Source organism: Spermophilus citellus (genome assembly GCF_964194105.1).
Source record: "Spermophilus citellus genome assembly, chromosome: 9".
NCBI lineage: Eukaryota > Metazoa > Chordata > Mammalia > Rodentia > Sciuridae > Spermophilus > Spermophilus citellus.
In genome coordinates this window covers 20,938,598-20,961,630 of record NC_138191.1, presented here as the reverse complement: position 1 = coordinate 20,961,630, position 23,033 = coordinate 20,938,598, and the positions used below count along the sequence as shown (strand labels likewise).

Genomic DNA, 23,033 nt, shown 5'->3' with positions numbered 1-23,033 from the left:
TCCCATTTCAGGAAAGAGGACACCTGGGTCTACTTTCTGGGAGATCTGATTAATTATTAAAATAAATATTTATATTGAGAATATAGTTAAGCTAGTAGCTTTCTTCACATTTTCACATTTTAAAAAGAACCACAGAGGTTTCATGTTTTAAGCAGGTGAGTTGGTAAAGATCCTGTCTCTATTTTATAGGAGATGGATTACATTCAATTACTCCTTACAACTGAAAGATCATTCCATGGCTTTTGAAGAACTGAATGGGCTGGCATCTGCGATGGTAGCGAAATAAATGAGATGTCTATGTAACACGCGCTGGTACTGGACACACTTGTTCTGATAATCCACCATACAGCAGGTCAGCTGGTCATTCTCCTCCAGAAGCTGCTGGATCCTCTCTTGATTGACTTCTGCCTTGCCCCTCATCCAGTCAGGTACAAAGCCCACCAACATCACGGGGATGCCCAGGTCTGCACCCCTCCTCAGAAAAAGACGCCCACCGTGCAACCAAACCTCCTGTTTTATTATGTTCCCAATTTGCTCGAGGTCTTCCCAGTTTTAGCACTTGAAGTCCTGGATCCCAGGCCAACCCAAGCTGGCTGCTCACTCTACATTTCAGAGATGAGGCCACTGAGTCTCAAAGAGATTTCTTCAACTTGAGGACTTGGATTCAGACCCAAGTCTGTCTAGAGTGTGGGATTATTAATAGGAGAGATTGGAGTAGGGAGAATAAGGAAGTAGAATTGTCCAGGGCACCTGGTAAAAGGCTCTGGCACATCCCAAACAGTGGTCCCTGGGTACAGTTGCAGTACAAAAAGAAAAGAAAGGCCTGTGGAAGAGATTGGGATGGTTCCAGAGCTGTAGCTGGCAGGCCCAGGGCAGGTTTGAGGACTAATCCAGGGGGATAGTGCCCCAACAAGCAGCCAGACTCCAGAGGAGTCTTCTCACTCCAGACTGGCCCTCCCAAACCTCTTGCTGCACCACCCACGGTGTGTCCACCCACTGATTGTATATGTCAAACTTGATTCAAGCTGACTGCATCCGAAGACACTCAATTTTCCATTTACAGAGTAACAAATGAGTAATTCGGACCCGATCGTTGCTCCCTGCTTACTACTCACGTGTCAAATATTTATAGAAACTAGTACAGCACTAAGTCCACAGCTGATGATAGGGCGGCCATTGGCTCCCCCTCGCCATCCTTCTGTCCTCTGGCAGAGAATCCGTCAGGCTTGAAGGAGCCCAGCTGAAGGCTCGACACTGCGTGAGAAAGATCTTGCTCCCTGCCTGCAACAAAGAAATGCTTTCAGGGGCTCTCTAGGTATCTTGCCGCTCCTTCATTTTTGCCTATTCAAGTTCTCTACTTCTGAATCTCTAAGTCTCTCACACACAAAGAATGGGGCCCCGTGGTCCCAAAGACCTGAAAGATGTGACTTCCACGCTTGTCCCCAGCACAGCTTCTGACATTTCCAGACAATAGGATGATCTACTCGGTGGCTTTCCTCAGGCTCAGGGATATCCAGGGCTGACTGTGTTGGGGCCTGGAGTTCAGTTGATCCCAGGTTCAGGGAGCTCTCCTCCTGGCCGTGCGTGGAGCCTGGAGCTCAAATTGCTCATGGGATATCAAGCTACTTACAGATTTAAAGGCACTTATGAAACAAGAAATATACACACCACCATGATGGTTTATGTTGCTGGTGTGATTAAAAACCAATGTTAGGTCCTCCAAACGACCCAGGATGATAATAATACGGAGCCACACAAGGACATGCTCACCAGTCATCAATTCAGCAAAATATTTCAACAAAATCACAGGGTAAACTAATTTATTATGGCCCTATGTGGAAAACACCAGAGAATTCATATACCTACAATGGTTTGTGATCCAATATTTTTTCCAGATTCCCTTTTTAAAACTTTCTTATCCAAACACAAAAAAAATTTTAAATGATCCAGGATATGTTATACACTCCTGGGTTTATTAGATAAACAATCCTGTGATTCTCCATCTCAAGCTATAGCAGGTGCTGATTCTTACAGTCTACAGCTGCTTTGACAGACTTTCATAAATCAGATTTATCTACAGTCATATAATTCTGATTACATTTATATTTCTTATTGTAAGTGAAATTAATATCAAGTGAAAGCTTACAGTTTTTAAAAGTGCTGGCTGAGCTCCCCTGATTCAGGAAGAATGAACTCTCACCTCAAATTGCTTTGATTTGTAACTCTTTCAGCAGTCAGAGCTCTAAAAGCCAATTTATGGGTCTGGATTTGAGAGTTTGCTCCTTTTAATTAGGTATATAAATTCCCCTACCTCGTTTTCCATTACAACCATGTGTGGACCCAACCTTGCTCTCCTGAAGTACACAATTCATCATGCATTGACTAGCAGTAAATCCATCCTGGGAGAGTTATCAGGTGGCCATGATCTATCAAAGGTGCTCAGAGATCAATGTTTCAAATACTCTCTAATGTGGATAAAAGAAACTTAGCCAATAATTTTTTTCACATTAGGTTAGATTTACTGTAGGCAACATGATATTATAACGAGCTGCCAATAAGATTTTTTAAACATTATAAATGATCCAGAGAGAAAAAAAGATACTAAGAAAAGAAACTAAGTGTGGTGTAGAAGGTAAGAGGAGATTGTTTGGTAATATTCCTTACCTGTAACCCATTGGAGAGTTCTACTAGCTTCTCCAGGTTTATTTCTTTGTTTTATTTCATTAAGGCCAGAAGATTAGCTTTTAAAGTTTCTGGTTTTTAGAACAATTCCTTCGAGAAGTTATGGGTTGCTAGGACCATCTAGAACTTCCACAAAATAAGCCCCTGACAAGCTGTCGGTGGAACTGGATTAACAACAGATACATGCTGAAAGAAAATGTGCATAAGAGACAAGCTTCCTTCTGGGAAAATGGATGATTTTAGTGCTTACATAAAAGGAAAAAAATTTACAAGAAGAATTTTACTCCCTCAAATAATCCGTATTTATCCCCAGGAGTTCTGTGGGGAAGGAGAATTGGCCCAACACATAAAGATGGAATTCATCCTTTCATCCTGTTAGCCAGTTTTACATCCTCTCCAAATGACCAAAGCCATCTCAAGGTCATGAGCTGTTGATCACAAAGCAAGAAATTATTCCTTTTTTGCTTTGTTTTGTTTTTCAAGACAGGGGTCTCACAATGTTTCCCCGGCTGGTCTTGAACTCTTGAGCTCAAGTGATTCTCTTATCTCAGCCTCCCAAGTAGCTGGGACCACAAGTGTTTGCCTCTATGCCCAGTTTAGGAAGTGATTCTGAGGTCTAGAGGGAAAAGAGTCAATAGTGGTATAAAATGCAAAGGGAACATTGAATGGCCCCAAATTTTCCATTAAACTTTCAAAGAGAACATTTCACATAATGCCTGTCACTCAGATTCACAACTCAACATTGAACCCCAAAGTCTGTAAATTATTGGCCCTTCAAAGTCAAGTTCTATTGGTTTTAACTTAGAACCTGGTGGTAATTGATGCCAAGATTCTGGGATCATGGAGAAGAACACAGCCTAGCTGTGCATGCTGGAAATCAGGGGGATTTATGTGGCTCAGCACAGGCAATGAATGAATGAAAACTGTTTCAAGGGAATATGAAGGTGGAGGGCAACCATTGTTATTGAAGACCTGCTGTGCCAGGTGCATTACATGTGTACTTCCTTCTAATCTCAGCATAAATGTGATTTGTTCCAAAGAAAATAGACAAAAATGGGAAGGGGGGGTCTTTCTACAGACCATAAGAGGTTTTTAAAATATGACATGCAAACATAAATATGTGATTATCAACCTGTCTGCTTTGCTCATAACTGGATCCCCAGAGTTTGTACTGAGCCACACACGTAGTAGGTGTTCAATTAATTCTTTTGAATGATGCATGTTTCCTCCTTCAGAAAAACAAAATGCCATATTATATAATTTAAAATTGTTAAATATCTTAATAAAAAATTAAAACTGGCAATTCTAGCTGCGGATGTAACTCAGAGATAGAGCACTTGTCTGCAATATGCAAGGCCCTGGGTTCAATCTTGAGTGCCAAAGAAACAAAGAGGAAAATGGAAAATCTGAACAAAGGCTTTCAATATCCAAACCTTGGCCATCCCTTCCGAGTGGCTGAGACTGGACTGCTCGAAAACTACCTTCTTAATTTTAGAAATAGTAGTTTTAGAAATCTAGCCAAGCATAGTGGTGCAGGCCTGTCCCAGTGATTCAGAGGCTGAGGCAGGAGGATCAAGTTCAAGGGCAGCCTGGGCAACTTAGTGAGACCCATCTCAAAATAAAACATAAAAAGGGCCGAGCATGTACCGCAGTGGTAGAGCATGCCCCTGGATTCAATCCCCAGTAATGGCCAAAAAAAAAAAAAAAAAAAAAAAAAAGGTCCTAGCTGCAGTTTAAAAATGAGAGAATGAGGGGCTAGGGTTGTGGCTCAGCAGTAGAGTGCTTGCTTAGCATGGGTGAGGCCTTGGGTTTGATCCTCAGCACCACATAAAAATAAATGAATTAAAGATATTGTGTCCAATACGACTAAAAAATAAATATTTTTTTTAAATGAGAGAATGATCATAAGGAAATTGTCACAAATATATGCCTACAGGAACTTTATACAGAGGTATCCATTACAGATTATTTACACAATCAAAAAGTAGAAACCATGATGAATGATATCCATAATAAATTATGTGACACCCATAAAATAGAATGTTGTTATCTTTACTGAACATCTAGAATTTTAAGAATATTTAATGACATGGAGAAATACTACATAAAATTATGTGGAAAAAGCATGATACAAAACTGTATGTGTATTGAAATTCATATACATCATGTAAGTGTGAGGATGTGTTAGAAGGAACACACCAGAATGTTAGCTGTGATTATTTTGGAGTAGTGGAATTATTAGTGATGTTTAGCTCTTCTTCATAGGTATCAGTATTTTCTATTATATAATGTAGACTATTATATTATGTATAATATAGAATATTATAGAATATAATAATATAGAATATATACAATATGCATAATGGAAAATACTGGCCAGTATGAAGAAAAATTAAACACTAATAATTCATATATATGTATACATACATGTATATGATATGTAGATAATTTTTAAAGTTTGAGATTTTTTTAAAGAGTATTTAGATAATAGATTGATGAAAATATAAAATATGAAATTGACTTTTGCCTGTGTCACCATCTGCTCTATGAAAACAGCAGAAGAAATTTTATACCAAAGAGAAGAAATTTTACATCAACTCTTTTTTGCTAAATAATTTTTAAGGGATTCTCCCCCTAATTAGGCTCATGACCAACACAGTTAGACTCTTTGCTGATTTGATTCAATAATTTTGTCTTTGTATTTTTCCAGTTCATCCCAGAATACAGTTGCTCTGAAACTTTGCAATCTAGAGGAAAGGCTTCAACGGTTAATAAAAGTGTCCCTTATTCACTCCAAAACCACTGGGCTCCAGGAACCTTGGTGAGTCCTGGGGGAAGCTCGTTCATACTGAGGTCTTCATATCACTCTGTAGATGGGAGCTTGAAAAGCTATTTACTTCTTCTTCCCAGGTGCTGCCACATAGTGGGGTGTGCAAGTAGAGCTTCAGGCCAAAAGCAAGGGTCTACACAGGTGACAACGAATTGGTCCTGCAGGCAGCTGGAGCCTGCCTGAAGGAGGTCTCTCTGTGCCTTCCTGTTCAGCTCAGAGGGCCTTGGAAAGAGCCCACAGGTCCTTACTAACCTTGCAAACCTGGATGGGCAGGTTCTTTGTTGAGGGGATCCATGGAGGACGGGGGAGTGGTGTTCAATTGGAAGGAAATACCATTTTTCGACTAGACTACTATTCTAGCTTCTGGTCCAGCATGCAAAGAGTGTGAAAACCACCACTCCATCCTAACAATAAGTAAAAAGCTGAACAAATCAAAAAATCAATAGCTCCTCTTAGATTCATCAGAGAAGTGAGGTTGCAGGCAAACCGCTGGCCCCCAAATTAGGAAGATTCGGGGAATCACAACACACCAAAGCAGAAACTCAGGAGCACAAACCCCTTCAGGAACCAGAGCCAGGGCAGGAGAAGCTGAACTGTGGTTGATAGATTGCTGGAGGCTTAGTAGGAACGAGTGAGGGAATTTAAAATTCCAGCACTTCATCACAGAGGAGTCCCCATGCTCCTGTGAGTTTTACCTGTGGGGGTTCAACTAGCTTCTCAGAGTAAATATAGAAAACAAATCTCCTGCATTTCTGGAGGGGGGAAGAGAAGTGGAAGCCACCTGAGCTAGGCCAAAGCACTCTGTTCTTAACCAGGTCTGTCCTCAGAAACTAGTTAACCAGAACCTCACCTGATGGGATTTTACCAAAACTTAACCACCTTGGGGGAAGGAAAATACCCAAATCCATCCTCCATCCTGTCACACTGAAGGTCAGGGGGACAAGAGGCAGGTGGAAGGTTCAAAGCCCAGGTCACAGGCTTACTAAAACACAGAGACCTACTCACAGGACAATGGAGTGCATTTCCTCCCCAGCACCTTATCACCTCATTACTAAAGGTCTGTTTACATCAGTACCTTTACCCAATACATCATGTCTAGCTATTAGGGGAAAAAAAATTAGAACACATATCACAAGGCAAAAAAAAAAAAAAAAACCAGTTTGAAAAGTGCAATAACTCTCAGAATCAGACATGGCGAGGATGCTGGAATTATCAGAGAATTTTAAATGACTATAATTAAGATGCTAAGGCTCAGCCAGGCATGGTGGTGGCACATGCTTGTAGGAGGCTGAGGCAGGAGGATGGCAAGTACAAAGCCAGCCTTAGCAACTTAGCAGGGCCCTATGCAATTTAGTGAGACCCTGTCTCGAAATAAAACATAAAAAGGGCTGGGGATGTGGCTCAGTGGTAGAGTGCCTCTGGGTTTAATACGAGGTACCAAAAAAAAAAAAAAAAAAAAAAAAGATGCTTAGGCTCTAATGGATACGCTAGACAGACAAAAAGAAATGCTAGAGTCCAAAACACTGTAACAGAATAAAGCCTGCCTTTGATGGGCTCTCTAGTAGACTAGACACAGAAGAGCTGTGTATGTCTGGGCTTGAGGATATCTCAAGAGAAACCTTTAAAACTGAAATGCCAAAGGAATAAAGACCGAAAAGGAAAAAAAAAAAAAAAAAAAAAAAAACAGGACAAAATCTTCAAGAGCCATTGGACAACTAGGAAGGTATAATGTGTAGATAATGGGAATATCAAAAAGAGAAAGGCACAGAAGAAATGTGTGGAACAATAATGACTAAGAATTTCCCCCAAATTAATGTCAGATACCAGTTCACAGGGTACAGGGAACTCAGCTGGACAAATGGGAAAAAAAAAAAAAAAAGACACCGAGGCATATTATTTTCAAACTTCAGAAAATCAAAGATAAAGAAAAAAGTTCTGAAAGAAGTCAGAGGGAAAATAAGACACACCACCCGTGGAGGACCAGAGGTAAGAATTACACCCAGGTTTTAAAGAAACCGTGCAAACAACGAGAGAGTGGAGTGAAATATTTAAAGTGTTGAGAGAGGAAAAAACACCAACTAGAATTCTGCATCCTGTGAAATTATCGTTTAAAAGTGAAACAGAAATAGACTTTCTCAGATGAACAAAATTTGAGGGAATTTGTTGCCAAAAGACTTTCCTTGCAATAAGTGTTCCATGTTCTTTGGAAGAAAGGAAAGTAATATAGGTCAGAAACTCAGATCCACAAAACAGAAAGCCAGAACATAGAGAAGGAAAAAAATGAAGGTAAAATAAAAGCTTTTATTTTTATTATTCTTAATTTACCTAAAATATAAATTTGTTCGAATATTAATACAACACTGCATTCAATCATATATGCTTTATGATATATGTATATATATTACACATATGCTTATATATGCTTATATATAAATGAAATGAATGATCGCAATAATACAAGGGATGGGAGGAAAGAGTTAGGTTATTAGAACGTATCCACACCACCTGGGAAGCTGTATAGTGTTATTTGAAAGTAAGCTCAGAGTAGTTGTGAATGTATGTTGCAAACTCTATGGCAATCACTTAAAATTTTTTAAATTAAAAAGTATTATTAATATGCTAAGAAAATAGAGAAGATGGAATCTTATAAAAAAGCTTAATTAAAACTCCAAAAGGCAGAAAAAGAGTGGAAGATAAAAAAATAGGGACAAAGAACAAGAGCAACTAATAGAAAACAGTAAAAAATATATCATTAATCCAACCATATCAATAATCACTTTAAACAGTAATAGTCTAAATGCACCAATCCAAAGATGAATTTTTCAGAATAGATCAAAATACAAGTTTCAATTGTATGTTTAAACAAAAAATACTTTTTTTTTTTTGTAGCAGGGGTTAAACCCAGAAGCCCTTAACCCATGAGCTACATCCCCAGCTCTTTTCATTTTGAGACAGGGTCTAGCTAAGTTGATAAGGCTGGCTTTCAACTTATGATCCTCCTGCATCAGCCTCCAGAGCTGGGGATTACAGGTATGCACCCATACACCTAGCAACAAGAAACACGTTTTAAACATAAAGGCAATTATAGATTTATAGATTTAAAAGTAAGGGAATGAAGAATCCATCCTGGGGGCTGGGGATGTGGCTCAAGCGGTAGCGCACTCGCCTGGCATGCGTGCGGCCCGGGTTCGATCCTCAGCACCACATACCAACAAAGATGTTGTGTCTGCCGAGAACTAAAAAAATAAATATTAAAAATTCTCTCTCTCTCTCTCTCTCTCTCTCTCTCTCCTCTCTCACTCTCTCTCCTCTCTCACTCTCTCTTTAAAAAAAAAAAAAAAAAAAGAATCCATCCTGTACCACGCTAACACAAATTGAAAAAAGCAAAATAGGTTCTGTTACATTCAGTCAGAGCAGACTTCAAAGTCAAGAAAGGTATCAGGGATAAAGAAGAACATATAGGGATAAAGAGGTTGATTTCTCAAGAAGACGTAACAATAGTTATACCTAACCAGAGAGTCTCAAATTGTATAAGATAAAGACTGGTAGTAATGCAAGGAAACATAGATAAATCCAACATCCTGGTTTGGAGATTGCAACATCCTTTTGTCAGAAATGAACAGATCTAACAGACAGAAAATCAGAAAAGGACATAGTAGTATTCTATAATACTATCAATCAATTAAGAATAATGGACATCTGTAGACTACTCCATTCAACAAAGGCCGAATATATATTTTTCTCAAACTTACATGGAACATTCATCAAGAAAGATTCCTTTCTGGCCTATAAAATACATCTTAACCAATTTTAAAAAATAGAAATCATACAGGATCTGCTCTCAAACCACAATAGGATTAAATAAAAGAAAAATATATAAAGTCAATGGTTTAAGCTTCCACCTTAAGAAACAGAAAAAGAAGAGCAAAATAAGCAGAAGAAACATCAAAAATCAGAAATCAATGAGATTAGAAATCAATAAAATTGAAAGCAGAAAATCAGTACAGAAAATTTATGAAACTCAAAGCTGGCTATTTGAAAAGATCAATAAAATCAACAAGTCTCTTGCCAGACTGAGAAAGAAAAGGAGAGGGCACAAATTACTAGTATCAGAAATGAAAGATGGAAGATCACTACAAAGTGTATGATCGTTAAAAAGATAGTAAAGGAGTACTACATGCTCACAACTTTATGCTCACAAATTTTTTGATTAATTAATTTATTTATTCTAATTAGGCATTGATGACATCAGAATGCATTTTGATTCACTGTACACAATTGCAGCACAACTTTTCATTTCTCTGGTTGTATAAGATGCAGTGTCGTACCATTTGTGCAGTCATACATGTAACTTTAGGGTAATGATGTCCATCTTATTCCACCATCTTTCTTATCCCCCTGCCCTCCTTCCCCTTTGCCCAATCAAAGTTCCTCCATTTTTTCCCATGCCCCTCCCCCCATCATGGATCAGTTATCAGAGAGAATGTTTGACCTTTGTTTGATTTTTTTGGGGATTGGCTTACTTAGCATAAACTCCAACTGCATCCATTTACCTGCAAATGCCATAATTTTATTCATTTTTAATGCTGAGTAATACTTCATTGTGTATATATACCACAGTTTCTTTATCCATTCATCTACTGAAGGGCATCTAGGGTGATTCCACAGTTTAGCTATTGTGAATTGAGCTGCTATAAACATTGATGTTGGTGCTGTCACTGTAGTATGCTGATTTTAAGTCCTTTGGGTATAGACCAAGAAGTGGGATAGCTGGGTCAAATGGTGGTTCCATTCCAAGTTTTCTAAGGAATTTCCATACTGCTTTCCAGATTGGTTGCACCAAGTTTCAGTGCCACCAGCAATGTATGAGTGTACCTTTTCCACATCCAACACTTATTAGTTGCTTGTATTCTTGTTAATTGCCATTCTTACTGCTGTGAGATGAAATCTTAGAGTAATTTTGATTTGCATTTCTCTAATTGTTAGAGATGTTGAACATTTTTTCATATATTTATTGATCGATTGTATACTATCTTCTGAGAAGTGTCTGTTCAGCTTCTTAGCCCATTTACTGATTGGGCTGTGTTGTTGTTGTTGTTGTTGTTGTTTGGTGTTAGGTTTTTTTAGTTCTTTCTATATCCTGGAGATTAGTGCTCTATCTGACGTGCTTGTGGCAACAATTTACTCCCAAAATGTAGGCTCTCTCTTCACCTCATCGATTGTTTCTTTTGCTGAGAAGAAGCTTTTCAGTTTGAATTCTCCCCATTTATTGATTCTTGATATTATTTCTTGAGCTATAGAAGTCTTGTAAAAGAAGTCGGGGCCTAATCTGATGTGGTGAAGATTTGGGCCTACTTTTTCTTCTATTAGACACAGGGTCTCTGATCTAATTCCTAGGTCCTTGGTCCACTTTGAATTTTGTGCATGGTGAGAGATAGGGGTTTAGTTTTATTTTGTTGCATACAGATTTCCAATTTTTTCAACACCATTTGTTGAAGAGCTATTTTTCTCCAATATATGTTTTTAGCATCTTTGTCTAGTATTAAATGGACCAATTCTTAGAAAGATGCAATCTGCCAAAATTAACACAAAAAAATACACAATCTGAGTATACATAACATATATAAAAGAAATTGAATCAGTAATTAATAACATTCCAAAACAGAAGACATTATACCAGATAGGTTTTACTTGTGAATCCTCCCAAACATTTTAAATTAAAAAAAAAGAAAGAAGACTTCTAAACTCATTTTATGAGGCCAGCATCACCCTAATACCCAAGCCAGACAAAGACATAATAAGAAAACTACAAACCTATATCTCTCATGAACATAGGTGTAAAAATCCTCAACAAAACGTTAACAAATCATATCCATCAATGTATAAAAAGAATTACCCAACACAACAAAGTAGGATCTATCACAGGTATGCAAGTCTGATTTAGCCATTTTTTTAAAATCAGTTAATGCAGACCATCACACAGACAAGTCTAAAAGAAAAGATCACAGGATCATATTAATAGATGCAAAAATAATCTATTTAATAATATCAAACACCTATGCATAAAAAAAATAAAAATAAAAACCACCAGTAAACTAGGCATAAAAGAGAACTTCCTCAACTCAATAAATAAGATCTACAAAATCCTACAGCTAACACCATACTTAATGATGGCAAACCATAAGCTTTCCAACAAGACAAGGATGTCCCCGTTACCACTTGTTTTCAACATTATACTTGAAATCCTAGCTAATGCAGAAAGACAAAAAAGAAAAAAAAAAGAAAACGTATACCAATTGGGAATGAATAAATAAAACTTTTTTGTTCACATGACATAATTGTCCATTCAGAAAATTCAAAACAATCAACCAAAAAACTTCTGAAATTAAGAGTAAGTCACTTTCTAGCATATCAGCAATGAACAAATGAAATTTGAAATTAAAAACCAATACCATTTACCTTGCATCTCCCAAAATGGAATAGTTAAGTATACATCTGACAAAATACATACAAGATCTATATAAAGAAAACTCCAAAATTCTTATGACAGAAATCAAAACACTAAATAAACGGAGAGATATTTTCATGTGGATGGATAGGAAGTATAGATAGCTGTCAGTTCTTCCCAATTTGATCTATAAATTCAGTGTAATCCCATTCAAAATCCCAACAAATTGAGCTGGGGATGGAGCTCAGCGGTAGAACACTTGCCTAGCATGCCCTGAGCCCTGGGTTCAATCCTCAGGAAAAACAACAGCAACAAAGATACAGCAAGGGGCTGGGATTGTGGCTCAGTGGTAGAGCGCTCACTTAGCATGGGAGGGACCCAGGTTCTATCCTCGGCACCATATAAAAATAAAGGCATTGTGTTGTGTGCATCTACACCAAGAAATAAATATCTTTTAAAAATACAGCAAGTTATCTTGTACATATCAACAATCTGAGAGGCAAAACCCCACAATAGTCAGCAATGTTGAAGGACAAGAACAAAGTCAGAGAGCAGGTACTACCTGACTTTTGATTTATTGTTAAACTCCCATCATCAAGACAGTGTGCTATTGTAAAAAAAGAAAGAAATAGATCAAGGGAGTAACCAGAGAGCTGAGGAATAGACCACATAAATATAGTCAACTAACTTTTGACAAAGGCATAAAGACAATGCAATGGAACATGATAGTCGTCTCAACACATCTTACTACAAGACACCCACAGGCCAAAAAAAAAAAAAAAAGATTCTGTACACAGACTTTTACACCTTTCACAAAAATCAATACAAAATGGACCTCAGGCCTAAATATAAAATGTGAAACTATGAAATTGCTAGAAAATCACATAGGACTTTTTAGTTGCAACACCAAAGGCACAATCTATTGGGGGGGGGGGGATTGATACACTAGACAACATTAAAATTAAAATTTTCTGCAAAAGACACTGTCACAAGAATGAAAAAATAAGCCACAGTTTGGGAGAAAGTATCTGCAAAAAACATATTCAATAAAGAGCCACTTTCAAAAATACTAAAAAAAAAAGAGTGTTCAAACTGAACAATAGAGCTGGTTGCAGTAACACACACACCTATAATCCCAGCAAGAGGCTGGAGAGGCTGAGGCAGGAGGATTTCGAGTTCAAAGCCAGCCTCAGCAATTTAGTGAAGCCCTTAGCAACTCATCGAGACCCTGTATCTAAATAAAATATTTAAAATGGCTGGGGATGTGGCTCAGTGTTTGAGAGTCCCTGAGTTTAATCCCTAAAACCAAAAAAAAAAAAAAAAAAAAAAAAACTGAACCTAAGGAAACAACTTATTTTAAAAGTGGGTCAAAGACCTTAATAGATTCCTCACCAAAGAAGATCTACAGATGGCAGATAAGCATATGAAAGGATGCTTCACATCATTTGTAAAAAGGGAAATGTAGATGAAAATAACAGTGAGATACCACCACACACCTATTAGAATGGTCGAAATCCAGAACATCAACACCACCAAATGCTGGTGAGGGTGGGGAGCAACAGAATTATCACTCATGGCTAGTGAAGATGCAAAATGGCCCAGTCACTTTGCAAAACATTTGCTTACAAAACTGAACACATTCGACCATATGACCTAGGAGTCCACACTCCTTGGCATTGACCCAAAGAAGATGAAAACCTATGTCCATGCAAAAACCTGCACACAGATGTTTACAGCAGCTTTATTCATAGCTGTGAAAACTTGGGAGAATCCAAGTCCTTAGGTGAATGCATAAATAAACTGGGCTTCTAGACAATGGAATGTTATGTAGTGCTAAAAAGAAACGATGCATGAAAAGTAGCAGGACATAAAATCAATACCCATAAAACAAATGCATTTCTATACATCAGTGATGAACCCTCTGAAAGAGAAATTAGGAAAACTACCCCATTCTCAATAGCTTCAAGAAAAAATAAAATAAAATACTTGGAAATCCATCTAACAAAAGACGTGAAAGACCCATACAATGAAAACTATAGAACACTAAGAAAGAAATTGAAGCAGATCTTAGAAGATGGAAAGATACCCCTTGTTCTTGGAGAGGAAGAATTAATATTGTCAAAATATTGCCATACTAACACATTATACATATTTAATGCAATTCCAATTAAAATCCCAACCGCATTCCTTGTAGAAATAGAAAAAGCAATCATAAAATTCATCTGGAAAAATGAGACCCAGAATAGCCACAGCACTCTTTAGCAAAAAGAGTGAAGCAGGAGGCATCACAATACCAGACCTTAAACTATACTACAGAGTTATAATAACAAAAACCACATGGGATTGGCACCAAAATAGATGTGTAGACCAATGGTACAGAAAAGAAGACACAGAGACAAACCCATATAAATACAGTTACCTTGCACTAGTCAAAGGCACTAAAAACATACATTGGAGAAAAGATAGCCTCTTTAACAAATGGTGCTGGGAAAACTGGAAATCCATATGCAGCAAAATGAAATTATATTTTTCTCTCTCACCAGGCACAAAAATCAACTCAAAGTGTATCAAGGACCTGGGAATTAGACCAGAGACCCTGCGCCTAATAGAAGAAAAAGTAGGCCCAAATCTTCATCATGACAGATTAGGTCCTGACCTCCTGAACCAGACTCCTAAAATGAAAGAAATAAAATCAAGAATCAATAAATGGGATGGATTCAAACTAAAAGCTCAGTCTCAGCAAAGGAAATGATCAATAATGTGAAGAGAGAGCCTACAGAATGGGGAAACATCTTTACTACAGGCTCTATCAGATAGAGCATTAATCTCCAAGATATATAAAGAACTCAAAAAACTTAATGCCAAAAATCAAATAATCCAATCAACAAATGGGCTAGGAAACTGAACAGACACTTCTCAGAAGAAGATATACAATTGATCAACAAATATATGGAAAAATATTCAACATCTCTAGCAATTAGAGAAATGCAAATCAAAACTACTCTAAGATTTCATTTCAACCAATCTGGAAAGCAATATGGAGATTGCTTAGAAAACTTGGAATGGAACCACCATTTGACCCAGCTATCCCACTCCTTGATCTATACCCAAAGGACTTAAAATCAGCATACTGCAGTGACACAACCACATCAATGTTTATATGCAGCTCAATTCACAATAGCTAAACTGTGAAACCAACCTAGATGCCCTTCAGTAGATGAATGGATAAAGAAAATGTGGTGTATATATATATATATATATATATATATATATATATATATATATACACACACACACACACAATGGAATATTTATCAGCATTAAAAGAGAATAAAATTGTGGCATTTGCAGGTAAATGGATGGAGTTGGATTTTATGCTAAGTAAGCCAATCCCCAAAAAATCAAAGGTCAAACATTCTCTCTGATAACTGATCCATAATGGGGGGAGGGGCATGGGAAAAAATGGAGGAACTTTGATTGGGCAAAGGGAGGGTAGGAGAGGGGAGCAGGCATGAGGGTAAGAAAGATGGTGGAAGCCAGGCATAGTGGTGCCCGCCTGTAATTCCAGCAACTCAGGAGGCTGAGGTAGGAGGATAGCAAGTTCAAAGACAGCCTCAGCAAAAGCAAGGTGCTAAGCAACTCAGTGAGACCCTGTCTCTAAATAAAATAAAAAATGTAGCTGGGGATGTGGCTCAGTGGTTGAGTGCCCTGAGTTCAATTCCCAGGACAGAAAGAAAGAAAGAAAGAAAGAAAGAAAGAAAGAAAGAAAGATAGATAGATGGTGGAATGAGATGGACAGCATTATCCTATGTACATGTATGATTGATGATTGCACAAATGGTGCCAGTCTACATCATGTACAACCAGAGAAATTAAAAGTTGTGCTCCATTTGTGTATAATGAAACGAAATTCATTCTGCTGTCATGTATTACTAATTAGGAAAAATAAAATAAAATAAATGATGCATAAAAGGATGTGCAGGAACCTTAAAGACCTATTATTTTTTTTAAAGAGAGAGAGAGAGAGAGAGAGAATTTTTTTAATATTTTTATTTTTTAGTTTTCGGCGGGCACAACATCTTTCTTTGTATGTGGTGCTGAGGATCGAACCCGGGCCGCACGCATGCCAGGCGAGCGCGCTACCGCTTGAGCCACATCCCCAGCCCCAAAGACCTATTATTAAGTGGAAGAAGCCAATGTAAAATACTACATACTGCCGGGTATAGTGGTGCATGCCTATAATCCCAACGGCTTGGCCAACTGAGGCAGGAGGATGACAAGTTCAAAGCCAGCATCAGCAACTCAGCCAGGCCCTAAGCAACTCAGCAAAATGCTGTTTCTAAATAAAAAGGGCTGGGGATGTGGCTTGATGTTAAGCACTCCTGATTTTTCAGTCCCTAGTACTAAAAATCAAATTAAATTAAAATAAATAAGTAAAAGACTACATTCTGTGATTCCAGCTCAATGACCTTCAGGAAAAGGCACAACTGGAGATAGTAAAAAGATCCACAGGTGCCAGTTGTTGGGCAGAGGGGGCTTATGATTAGGTAGAGCCCAGAGGATTTTTATGGCAGCTAACCTACTCTGTATGATACTACAGTGGTGGGTGCTAGCACCGAGAGTGAACCCTAACACAGACTAGTAGTTCTGAGGGATAAAGATGGCAAAGTGTGTTCATCAGCTGTAACAAAGGTACCCCTCTGGTGGGTGGTATTGAAGATGAGGGAGGCCATGCATCTGTGAAGGCAGAAGCTTAGAGGAAATCGCTGTAAATTCCTCTCGATTTTGCTGTGAACTTAAAACTACTCTTCAAAAAAAAAAAATAGTCTTAATGTGTGTCCAAGTTACACACACACACACACACACACACACATACATACACATACATCTGTAATGCTTTTGCCCAAATTAATTTGATAATAAAATGATGGTGGTGATGATGGTGTCAAGTGAGGAGGTAAAGGCAGCTACAGCAGAAGCGCAGGAGGCAGAGGTGCAGGGCCCTGGTTCAGGCAGAGGTCTCCCCAGCTTACACATCGACCTCGCAAAAGTGATGGGACTTCTCAGAGTCCTTGTCTGCAAAGTGAAGATAACTGTATCCCTCTTGCAGGTGTGTTTTGAAGAACTGGGAAGAATGCATGTAACATAACAGGACACAACGCATGACAGTATCAGTCATTCAATCAAGACAGCTCCAAAGCCCGTCTTACCCTGCACCCCTTCATCCTCTTACAGTTACCTAGAGTTACCTATGTTTATACAGCGAGGATTTTTTTTTTCTTTCTTTCTTTCTTTTAATGGCAGGTGAAACGCTGTCGGGAAGCTGGGAGAAAGTTCAAAATCAGGTGTTGTTGGAAGAGTGGAGGGAATCCTTGGGTCCCTCTCTCAAAGCCTGCGACTCGTGCAAGAGCGCCCCCTTCTGGCAGAGCGTGGCGTGACAGTAAGACCTGGGGAACTCAATCTGCTTCCCTACTTGGTTTCTTTTTCCATTTAAAAAAAAAATGGTATTATTTAATTCAGTCTGATTTGTGCAGCATTTGCAAAAATTGCTACACTTAGTATTAACTTTATCTGTGTTACTATATTGGATGATACACGGTTTAGAGCAAGTTAAAAAAAATGCTAATACCGTGATCTAAATGGGTCATCTCTCATGAACCTTGGGTATTAATCAGTACTTTTTTTTTTTTCACCCAAATTTTAAGTACAGCGAAATCCCCCTGAACCTTTATTAGCTTATCGGAATCCAGTTTGCCATTTCTCAAAACCACTGGCACCATTTCCATTTCATATGAAAGGAGCGAGCACTTACTGAACACACTCTTTACACAAAAACATTATTATTTTTTTTTAATATTTATTTATTTATTTTTTTTTAGTTCTCGGCGGACACAACATCTTTGTTGGTATGTGGTGCTGAGGATCGAACCCGGGCCGCACGCATGCCAGGCGAGCGCGCTACCGCTTGAGCCACATCCCCAGCCCCACAAAAACATTATTCTAAATATTGAGGAGAACACAGAAAAGTGCAGATTCTGCCCTCCAGGACTTTCTAATCTAGAAGACAAAATATACACACGTGAAATGCGTAAGTCAGCACGAGGATCTCCCTGGGTGACCCCGCGCTCCCCTTGGCAATACCTGGCACAGTTGATAGCACCCCACAGGCATCAATTGGTGTTGAGTAGCCTGTTAACCACAGAAAATAAAGAGGAGACACTGGCTACGTATGGAAGCGCACGCCTCTAATCCCAGCCGCTCGGGAGGCTGAGGCAGGAGGATCGCGAATTCAAGGTCAGCCTCAGCAATTCCGTGAGACCCTGTCTCTAAATAAAATACCAAAAAGGGGAGTGGGGATATGGCCCCGTGGTTAAGTGCCTCTGGGTTCAATCCCTGGTATTTAAAAAAAAAAAAAAAAAAAAAGGAAATACTGAGTGACTAACTGTAACCCCTTATTTTTTCTCTTTGCCACCTCCTAATACATTCTCATTTATTTTCTCTATCATCTGTTTCCTCCTCTAAATGAGGGCATTCTGAGGCCGGATAGTTGATCTGCTTGATTCACTGCATAACCACACAGCATAGGCTTGTATCTGAAACATCATAGTCACCTGATAAATGATGAATAAAATTTCTAGTGAATGAATAAATGCATGTTTCAGCCATAATTTACCAATAGAGTGTACATAATGGAGATCAAAGTTCCCAGAGTCTTGGGGAATTTCAGGGTCAGGATGAATGAACACAGGATGAAGCATCAAACATGTATCAGGGTGTTTGTTGCAGCCATGTTTATGATTATGGAAATTGGAAACAATTTAAAATAAGAGAAGGGCTATATTTAATCGTACATCTCTATAATGGAATCTCTAGAATCAAATACAACAAACCCACTAAATATAGCAGCATCAGTCTATATTCTTTTGGAGAGAAATTATGATATATTAGACGTGATAAAATGAAATCATAAAATACAGTCCTGTTTTCAAAACAATTGTGGGTGCCTAGAGGTATATGAACCAAAAAAGTCCATAGAATTTATGCAGAGTGTTATCAGCGGGTAAATGGTGGGATTTTCATTTTCTTCTTCAAACTTTTCATATCATCTGATTTTTGAAAATAATAATAATATGCATGCCCTGTTTTAAAATCAGAAGTAAAAAAAAAAAAGAGGGGGGTGTTTTTGTTCTTGAAAAGCAGCTGTGTGGAGATTCCATCCTGCAACATGCTGGCTGCCACCTGCCTGGGTCCCAACAGGGTCCTGGGTTACCACCTTCCCACATCTGCTTCCCTACACCCTCCCCAGGGGCTCCTCTGTGATGTAAATTACAGCTGACCCTAACTGATCCAGCCAGTCTGGGATCATCGATTTCAGATGGTGGTCAACTTTAATAGCCAGCCGTCACAAGGAGGCTTGCGACTCCATCGCTCTTGTTGACACACCGTCCTGCATTGCCAACTGAACTTCCATCACTGAAAGCCCTGGAAACTGCTGGCTCAGATCCCGACAGCAAGACCCTGTGCCCAACACCCCCTTCCCAAAGATCAAATAGCACAGACAGGGCCTTTCTTGAGTTGGGAGGAGGAGATAAATTTATTCCAAGGGATAAATATGCCTTAGAAGTCCCGCTAATTGGAATTGAGAAACTAAAGCATATTCCCCCTTATCTGAGGCTATGGGGGGACATTGAGTGTCCTCCAGACTTACGGTAAGAGTTTCAAACAACCACTTTTTCATGGCTCTGATTTAACCACCAGCTTTTAGAACTAGAGACAGGAAACAGGTATCCTCCTTTAATTTTTTTTTTCCTGGAACCCAGGGCCTCATACATGCTAGGCAAGAGCTCTACTACTAAGCCATATCCATAGCCCGGTATTGTCCTTTAGGATATAGTTTACTGGTCCTGAGACCCAGGGTGGTGCAGGCAATAAGAAACAGGAATAACATTTGCAGTTAGGTTATCACTTTGGACAAGGTCTTAAATTCTATGAACTTCAGTTCTCTCAACTATAAAATTGTTATTAATAATTCAACATCTCTAGCAATGGGGGAGATGCAAATCAAAACTACTCTAAGATTTCATCTCACTCGAGTCACAATAGCAGCTGTTAAGAATACAAACAACAATAAGTGTTGGTGAGGATGTGGGGAAAAAGGTACACTCATACACTGCTGGTGGGACTGCAAATTTGTGCAGCCAAAATGGAAAGCAGTATGGAGATTCCTTGGAAAGCTGGGAATGGAACCACCATTGGACCCAGCTATCCCACCCCTTGGTTTATACACAAAGGAGTTAAAATCAGCATACTACATGGACACAGCCACATTGATGTTTATAGCAGAACAATTCACAATAGCTAAACTGTGGAACCAACCTAGATGCCCTTTTAGTGGATGAATGGATAAAGAAATGTGATATATATATATATATATATATATATATATATATATATATATATATGATGAAATATTACTCAGCATTAAAAGTGAATAAAATCATGGCATTTTTGCAGGTAAATGGATGGAGTTGGAGAATATAATGCTAAGAGAAGTTAGCCAATACAAACAAACCAAATGCTGAATGTTTTCTCTGATACAAAAAGGTTGATTCATTGTGGACTTGGAGTGGGAGAAAAGGAGGATTAGACGAACTCTAGACAGGGCAAAGGGGTGGGAGAGAAAGGGAGGGGGCATGGGAGGGGTTAAAAAAGATGGTGGAATGAGATGGACATCATTACCCTAAGTACATGTATGAAGACACAAATTGGTGTGAATATACTTTGTATACAACCAGAGATATGAAAAATTGGGCTCTATATGTGTCGTATGAATTGTAATGCATTCTGCTGTCATATATAACAAATTAGAATTTGAAAAAATACATAAATAAAACACAAAATATGTTTTTAATAAATACTTCACATCATTTCAGCCAATACAGGAGACTCTATGAGATAATAAAATGTCCAACCAGTACATGGCATACAGCAGGTGTTCAATAAATGTTTAGTCTTCTAACAAGTTTTTCTATGGTCATGTAAAGAAAAAAAAAAGGAGAGGGACAGTATAAAAAAGGAGAGAATCACTAAGTCCAGTCATTGTCCTGGGTGCTATGCTTACATCGCCTCCTCACCCTCAATATCACTGTGTAAATCCCACTGCACAGAGGAAGCCAAAGAAGCTAAGTGACTTGCCCAGTGTCACAGCAACGTGCGGTACAGCTGACATTTGAGTCCAAGTCTGTATGCTCCCAAAGCCCGTTACTATAAACCATATTTAGGTTGTTCTAAATGAGAGCTATAGTATGAGATCCTATCACTTTCCAAGTGATAAAGTCCAATTTTACTTCAGTCATGAGGTTCTTGCCAAGTATTCAGCTGAAGGCTGAGTCTGAATATAATCCTACAGGATAGTAAGAGTAGCTCACATTTTTTTTCAGAAACTTATAATTTATCAGACTACGCATATCATACAGTTCATGTGGAATCTTATTTCATTTCCACGAGTCCACAAAGTGGGCATTGTTATTACCCCCATTTTACAGATGTGAAAACTGACACACAATGAAATTAGTTCACATGCCCAAATAACAGAGCCTGATTTGAGTACCTTATTGCTGAACTTCCTGCCACCTCTGGAGAGACACATCTTGAGGCAAGGAGGCTGGCGGCCAGCCTGCAGGGGAATTCTCCCTTGGAACTCCCGTGAGAACTAAGTGGCACCTGTTCACAAGATCTGGGAATGTCAGTCTGCAGACACCTGCTTTCTGTTCTCCCTTTCTGAGGCCTGGGGTGGTGATGAGAACCCCCAATCCTGACGTGGAGGCTCACCCCTTGTGGAAGGAGTGAAGGGCCAGGTCAGTAGGGGGTCTCTGAGCCTGGGGTCAAGGAAGGCATCAGGATCAGAGGTCAGGGAAGGGATCCTGGCAGGGAAGAGGGTCAAAAGGATTTGAAGCAGACCATTAATCACATGCTTTTCAACTTTCTGTGACATGGCTCACTGATGAACACTGCGTTACATGTGGAGCAGTTACGCAATTTTTCTTGCACAAAAAGAAAAATCATTGTCGGACTAAGAAATGACACAAACAAAAATACATACAGGAGACAGAAAACCCTAAAACCATAGATTAAATTTCACAGTATGAAGAAATATATGTAGACAACTACATTTCAGTATTTCCCATTATGGTACAGTAGAAAATGGTTATTTTTTTTTTATAAAAGATGAATTATTTTTGCAAAGGCTCACAGCACACAGGAAGGTCTTTCAAGGAACAGCATCCGGATACTGTTGATGAAGAAATGCAGGTTGTAAGTGAATCAAATTTTTCATCTCAGGTCTGTACACATTAGCCATCGGGTCTGCCCAAATGACAGACTCAAATAACAGGCCTGGGGTTGGTTAAAACAGAGCTAGTTCCCTGAAACAACAGCCTTCGATGTTTTTCAATCACGCACAAAACTTGGGGGCATGCGCCTCAATAGAGCATATTTATTCATCTATAAATTATATGCATGCACTCCCTGACTAGCTAATATCTCAAGGCCTGAGGTACACTTAGAGTGAGGTTTATCATGAATGCAGTGAAGGAGAAGTCATTGACCTCTTGATTATTTCCAAGTTTGCTTTCGTCAGCTTCTTGTCTGATCTGATCAGATGGTCGTGGTTTCTAACCTCATGTGACTGACAGTGAGCCTAGATTGAATTAGGGACAGTGCCACTTTCTTTTGTCTACATGGCTCTGCGTTATGGGTGTTATTTCTTCCTTCCTTCTTTGTAGGGTTCTTCTTAAACCACTCTTCCCTTTAGTGAGGATCCATTTAGTTCAAATTCAATAATACCGCCTGCCCTTCCTCTCATGTAGCACAGATAAGCTACAGTACTCTGAAAGCAGATGAGCTGGCCTGCGTGCTCGTAGCACACGTGTGTGTCATGTGTATCTGTGTGTATGTGTCTCCTCAGTGTCCCTCGGGAAGCCCCTTGAGGGGTTGATGTGTAACCACAGCCACACAAACCAAGGAAGCACCCATGGGTCAATCTGTATATTCACTTTAGGCAAGAGGGAGTTC

The 23,033-nt window shown here is 38.9% G+C and overlaps 1 protein-coding gene across 1 annotated transcript; it reads right to left on the bottom strand.

Annotated features, from left to right (window-relative positions):
- Window positions 1–228: 228 nt before the first annotated feature.
- LOC308657087 (SS18-like protein 2) lies at window positions 229–447 on the bottom strand (the record flags this gene model as incomplete). Its single annotated transcript, XM_081308544.1, has 1 exon — window positions 229–447. One exon carries the CDS (start codon window positions 445–447, stop codon window positions 229–231), a length of 219 nt encoding a protein of 72 aa, XP_081164670.1.
- Window positions 448–23,033: the final 22,586 nt, after the last annotated feature.